At 48.3% G+C, this 6,771-nt stretch overlaps 1 protein-coding gene across 1 annotated transcript in view; it reads right to left on the bottom strand.

Annotated features, from left to right (window-relative positions):
- The window catches only part of SRSF6 (serine and arginine rich splicing factor 6), a 24,294-nt gene that overhangs the window by 12,298 nt on the left and 5,225 nt on the right, over window positions 1–6,771 (bottom strand). The window contains exon 2 of the mRNA XM_019539815.1: window positions 5,633–5,710. Within this exon, the coding sequence (XP_019395360.1) occupies window positions 5,633–5,710 (78 nt within the window). The remainder of the gene's footprint in view (window positions 1–5,632; window positions 5,711–6,771) is intronic.

Genomic DNA, 6,771 nt, shown 5'->3' with positions numbered 1-6,771 from the left:
ACTAGCCGCAGCATCGCATTGCAGGCTCATGTTCATCTTGTGGTCAATGATGACCCCCAAGTCTTTTTCTTCTGTAGTGCTAACCAATGTAGCACAGCCGAGCCTATAAGGGTGCTGCAGGTTTTTCCTCCCAAGGTGGAGAACCTTGCATTTTTCAGTGTTGAACACCATCACTTTCTCGTCCGCCCATTTGCTGAGCCTGTCCCGGTCAGCCTGGATCACCTGCCTGTCCTCAGGTATGGATGCTTTGCCCCAAAGTTTGGTGTCATCGGCACAACTCCTTCTCTTTTCCCCTGCCTGCCCTTCCTGAATAGTTTGTAGCCATCCATGACATTACTCTAGTCATGTGAGCTATCCCACAAGTCTTTGTTATTCCTGTAACCTGGGTGGTACTCAGACGAGGTACCCCGTCTTCAATTGAAGGGATTTAACGAGTGCTAGTACGCTGTGGAAGGGGTAGCCACTTCCCTCCTATCCCCTATAGAGTAGAGCCAAGACCATTTGGAACTTAACCATATATGGGTTTAATAGGGAAATATATATAACCATATATGGGTTTAATAGGGAAAGAACACATATGACACACATGTGGGGAGGGCAATGGGTGCAGGAGAGCAAGAGAAGATTCAGTAAAGGTAATGTACACATTTACAGAGGCAAATCAATAAGATTGGGGTGCAAGGCTTCACCAAATATAGGGTGCAGGCACCTCAGAAGGGCAGGGGGGCGAAGGTGAGGAAAACTCTTCTCCCCGGTGTGAAGTCCCTCTCTCCACCAAATCACCCTTTCCATGCCTTAGCCAGGGATCAAACGCAGGTCTACCACATAGCAGATATGAACTCTACCACTGAGCTATCAATGCCTAGGCTGCTGCCTGCAGGTCCAGGCTCTCAACCTTGCAGCATCCTCCACATGCTGTCTGCATGCCAAGCTGCCTGGCCTCATGCTGGGGGTCAGAAAACCTGAGCTGCTACCTGCAGGCTCAGGGCTTTGGCTCCCTCGCTGTGCCCTGCCTGCACACTGAGCTTCTGGCCTCCCTGATGGGGGTCAGATTCCTGAGCCACCACCTGTGGCTTGGGTCCTTAGCAGGGGATCCACCATGTAGCCCCTGTGTGCCGAGCGGCAGGAGCTCTGAGCTGCTGCCGCCTACAGCTCCAATCCTTCATCAAGCCACCTCCTGCAGCTCCCAGGCTCCCGTGCTCTTCTGGGGCAACCAATCCACCCTGCCAGCCAGCTTCTGCCAGCTCTTCTGGACTCCTCTCCTTTGTCCCTCGTTGTCCTTTCTCCTGCCTTCTCCCCTCCCCCCAGGGCTAGGAGCACTGCCCCTTTTATCCCCCTGCAGGTGGCTGGCAGGACCAATCAGGCAACATGAGAGATGAGTCTACTCTCAGGTCCGGTTTTCCTACCTGACCCCTGGGTGAGGCGGGTAAGCCTTCTTTTCCAAGGCCTGATTGGTGGGGAAAAGGAAATTCCCGCCACCAATCATTTTTTAACTTTTCAAAACCTCCAGGCCCAGCTGCCACCAGCTAGCCTATCACATTCCAGTCACATCATAGTTCCTGTGACTCTACAAGGACTTTCAATTTTTCCTGCTTGTTTCCCTGTCTCTGTGCATTTGTGTACAGGCACTTGTGGTGACTAGCCCATTTCCCCACTTTCTCAGAAAGACTGAAAAGTCCTCCCATTACCCCTTCCTGCTTTTGCTTGTTCCAGGTCATCCACTTCTCTACTTACCTTAGGGCTTTGGTCTCCATCCCCCAGCAAACCTAGTTTAAAGCCCTCCTCACTAGGTTAGTGAACCTGTCTGCAAAGACGCTGTTCCTTCTCTTCATCAGGTGGATCCCATCTCTTTCTAGCAATCGTTCTTCTTAGAGCAACACTGTGTGGTTGAAGAAACCAAAGCCCTGCTGGTGACACCATCAATACAGCCAGGCATTGATCTGCAGAATGTATCTGCTTCTGCCCAGGCCCTTTTTCTTGACCAGAGGGATCAAGGAGGACACCAGCTGAGCCCCTGTCCCCTTATAACAGGGGTAGGCAAAATATAGCTTGTGGGCCACATCCAGCCTGCCAATTGATTGTATCTATCCTGTGGGCAGGAGCTCACCAACTGATTGTATCTGGCCCGTGGCTGCCCCCACAGTATTGGCATGGAGCCAAGCCTCACCACTCCTGCCCATGCTGTGCTCCTGTCTGAGCCCACCTACAACATTAACCTTGGCCACCACGCACAGCTTCCTCATGGGGCGGCTCCCAGTGCGACTGTAGCTGTGGGGCTCCAGCTCCTGACTGCCTTCTGCCCAGGCCGCCTGCCAGTGCAATGTGCAGCCACCTGCAGGCAGCTGAGTGGGTGGAAGATGACTGGGAGCTGGGGCCCTACACGCTGGGACAGAAGCTGCCCAGCTGTAGCTTCCCCCTGCCTGCCTGGGTATGTGGTATCCGGCCTGCATCCTCTTCCCTGCCCTACCTGCTGTCCAGAGCAGTGCAGCAGGGGCAAGAGGAGGAGGAACTGCTGGAGATGAGGGGAGCCAAGCAGTACCTGGGTGGCTGCAGTCACACCAGAAGCAGCCCCACCAGAAAGCTGTGCATGCTGGCCAGGGCTGGGACTGTTGCTGGGTGTGCGTGGGAGCATAGCGTGGGCTTCTCTGGGCAGAAGCAAGCTGGGCTCAGCCCCATGCAGAGTGCCATGGGGGCAGCCACAGGCCAGATGTGAGGTGGGATTGACCATACCTGTAGCTTGCCCAGGAGAGCTCTTCTGTACACACCTTCTGCCTCCTGCCTCCCTCCACCTCCAGACAGCTCCTGGGACCTAGTGTAGGGGCAGTCCCCCCAATGCATGTGCACACGCCCCCATACACACACAATGTACAAAAATAAGACTTTGTTTTGAGCTATTATACAATCACTCCTATATACACTAATAAAAAACACATAAACTATCTGTATATTATATATAATTATATATGTTATAGTAGAAGTTTGATTTTTAGTATATGATTTTTTTGTCTATATTTTGTTTAAATTATATATTTTGATAGATTTTGTGTGCAGCACTCAATAGCTCACCAAAACTCGTTAAGTCGCCTGCCACCTAAAATAATTGCCCACCCCTACCTCATAAGCTTGTGACAGGCTTACAACCACCACGCTGCTGATGCCATGCACTGCCTCTTTGGTTATGTTGCACCAAGGGTGACAGACCAACTGACAAGGCTCCTTCTGGCCATGTGGTACCAGCTGGCTGGCTTGTCCACAAACCGTGGGGCATGAGCCTGTCACAAAGCTGCAGAAGAACATAACTGCCCCTTTGTACATAGGCGACACATGGCGGGGCATGTGCACACTGTTGGTTCATATTCAGCTTATTGTCCACTGTAACCTTTAGGAACTTTTCTGCAGAGCTGCTGCTTAGTCAGTTGGTCCCCGACCCTGTTCTGGTGCATGGGATTGTTCCATCCTAAGTGCAGGACTTTGCATTTGTCCTTATTGAACCTCATGAGATTCAAAGGAATGACTCACCAATCTAAAATACATCAATTTTAAATACCTTCAGACACAAATGTTTTCATGAATTTGTTTCTACCAGTAAATACAGTGGAGCAAAAAATCACATTTTAAAAGGGTCAATCCACAGACAGCTCTTAGGCATGAGTGGAAAAGAAGATCTTAGAACTGAGGATCAAGCACACTCTTAAGGACTATGTTGAGTGTGGATGCTTTGCAGGATTCGGGCATACCAGACCAGTCTGCAATTCCTTCACCTGTTTCCTTTATCCATTCTCAGGAAGATGATTATCACATCAGCTTTCCAGTATGAGAAAATGCTCATTTTAGTCTGTGTAGGATAATTAATCCTGTCACTTTTCCTCCTGATCCCCACAAGAAGATAAATTCTGTGTTGAAAAGTCTCCGGCTAAAAGATCCCTGAGCTGTCAGCTGCTGCTTGTTTCATTCTTACAGAAAAGATTCTCTAGAAAAGAAAAACAAAAATAATGGTCAGTCAATGGAATGGCTGTCAGCCACATTTGCTGTAAATGAACACAGAGGGTTAATAATGCTTTTCAGCCTTTTATTTGCATGCAAAGAGATACATCTAGTGCTCCACATTGATATCTGAATATTCAGTGCCAGATCTTTGGCTGTGTCAGGACAGTGACAGCAATAATACATCAGGAAGCAAACAAATCAGAAACAGAGGGAAAGGAGAAGGAAATGAGAGGGAGAAACAGCAGTAGCCGTTATAGTCTTCCTAAATATAATGATTTCAGGGCACATCTATACATGCGCTTTAATGCATATTAGCCTACTTTAATATGCATTAAAGCATCACCAAACCCCACCCCCGCATTTAGCTAATTCACGTTAAAATAGATTAATGCACCTTTTTCTAGTACCTCACAATGATTTAATGTGCATTACCTAAAGCGCATTAAGGAATGTGTAGAAGCACCCAGCCAGTAGCAAAGCCCCTAAAATGAAGTACACCTGTGATACAACAGACTGATGAAACAATCCCACTGCCCCAAAGCAAAAACCTTTCAAAAGAGGATAGGGGATGGAGGGAGAATAAAGAGGAGGAGGAAAGTGGAGGTGGAAGAGAAGACAGACAGAACAGCACTGAAGATATTATCCTGGGACAGGCCACCTGCTAGAGAGAGAAAGGAGGGAAATCAGTTCTGAACTAACCTTTTTTGGGCATGATTTTTGGCACACTCTCTGTCCCCTCATTTAATGATGTTTACACTTTCAGGTGTGCAAAATGTAGCCCGCAGGCCAAATGTGGCCCACCAGGCCATTCTATTTGGCCTGCGGGGCCCCTAAAAAATTTAGAAAATTAATATTTATCTGCCCCTGGCTGCCTGTCATGCAGCCCTTGACGGCTTGCCAAAACTCAGTAAGCAGCCCTCCACCCAAAATAATTACCCGCCCCGACCTAGGGAAACACTGGAAGCTTGCAGAGCTAGGCTTGGAGGTTGCATTCTCAGCTATTCTATTCCTGTGCTTGAGAACAGGAACAGAATGACTTTAAGTTACCTTTGCAGTCTATGCCAGGACCAGGCAGGGACTTGTGTAGCCCCGCTTCCCTTCCCTCTGTGCAAGAACAGCACCAGGACTACTCTGACTTTATAGTCTGTTTTCTCTGATTCCTTTAGACTTTGGGAAGGAGAGAGCTATAACGCAACATACTCTGGCATTCAGAGCTGGCCTTAGGAATAATGGTACCCTGGGCAAACTTGTATTTTGGCCCCTCTCCACCCCCCCAGCCTTCCCCTCCCATGTCACAGGGACTGCTGCCCTGTTGCAGAGGGGCTCCATTCTGTAGGTCAGGGAGCTAGTCAGGGCATATGCTTGTAAGAGGAACTGCCGGCTGCAGCCCTGTGGAGCCAGAGTGGAGGGAGCAGGAGCCTGCAATGAGCAGCAAGCAAGTGCTGGCACAGGGGCTCTGGTGCCCTTCAGCTGCCATGAGGCTACTCCAGCACCTGACATGCAACTGATTGCATGCAGACAAGACTTGGTTGGAGTCCTCCCCTGCTCCCCTCCTCAGGCCACCTGCTCTGGCCTCAGCCTGGGGCTCCCTGCATGCACTGCCCTGACCCACCCTGCCCTGATCCACCTGGACAGGAGCAGTTACTGCTGCTGCTGTGGCTGGTACCCCTCTGACCACAGTGCCCTAGGTAATTGCACAAGTCATCCACTCCTAACCCTGGCTCTAGTGGCAATGCCACTGACACATCTTGATTTTGAAGGAACAACTTGATTTACGCTGGTGTGACCGAAATGTGTTTCAGACCTTCTGAATCAATAACCCTTCTCCATTGGGAAACATGCTCCTGACTCCTGGAGAATGCCATCCCAAAATACTCCAATGCTTTAGTTAGTTATATAACCCCTTCTACACTTTGCTGAATATCGACTTCTGCTCTACACTACAGAACTATAAATTGCAGAGTGGTAGCTCAAACCTTTGGAGCACGTCACAGGACATTTAAGACAGAGAGGAAAAAAGACAGACAGAGAAAGATAAGAATTACTTTGCCTGAATAGCCTTTGCACGATAGAAGGTGGGAGAAAGACCATAAGAAGAAATTGCAATCAATCTTTCTTTGCCTCTTAAAGGGTGAAAGGCTCATATAGTCTTCTACCAGGTCTTGGAAGACTGTAATGAATCATAATCTGCTGGATACAAATCAGTGATCAGGTAACCTTTTATTGGGCCCTTTATTGTTAGTCCAATAAAAGTTCTCACATCACCTAATTTGTCTGTTCTGTTGAGAACTAATATTTGGCTACTGATTGTTTTTTATAATCTGTCATCAAAGGAACCTTCTGTGCAAAGATGATAGCCTTTCTCCAGACCTTGCCAGCAGCAGCTATAACCATATGAGAATGTCTCATGAAAACAATATAAAATATGCATGTCCTATTTATTATGCACCAGCTGTTTGTTGACAGACTGGAATCTCAAGATGTCAGTTGTGCTGCTACCGTTAAGTGTCTGACAGTGTTTCTGCTATGCTTCTGTCCCACCTACTCCTTCTAATTGCATTTCTGTTATGGCATAGGGCTGAAATTTAGATCCAAGACTTGACTCCAATGAATTTCCGGCTGAGACATCGTTTCCAGGCTGTCAGGACCAGGAATTGCAATGTTTTCTCAATAGTGGTTTGTTGAATACCATAGTCAATGATATTGTAAATGGGAGTTTAGATCAATAAGCTAGATGTAGGCAGTTACCCAGGCCAGAGATTTAATCCAGGGCATTGGATTTCA

The sequence above is a fragment of the Crocodylus porosus genome, unplaced genomic scaffold, assembly GCF_001723895.1.
Source record: "Crocodylus porosus isolate Cpor-Errol unplaced genomic scaffold, CroPor_comp1, whole genome shotgun sequence".
In the NCBI taxonomy this organism is placed as follows: domain Eukaryota; kingdom Metazoa; phylum Chordata; order Crocodylia; family Crocodylidae; genus Crocodylus; species Crocodylus porosus.
The sequence above is the reverse complement of the archived record's forward strand: the minus strand, read 5'-3'. Positions and strand labels throughout refer to the sequence as shown.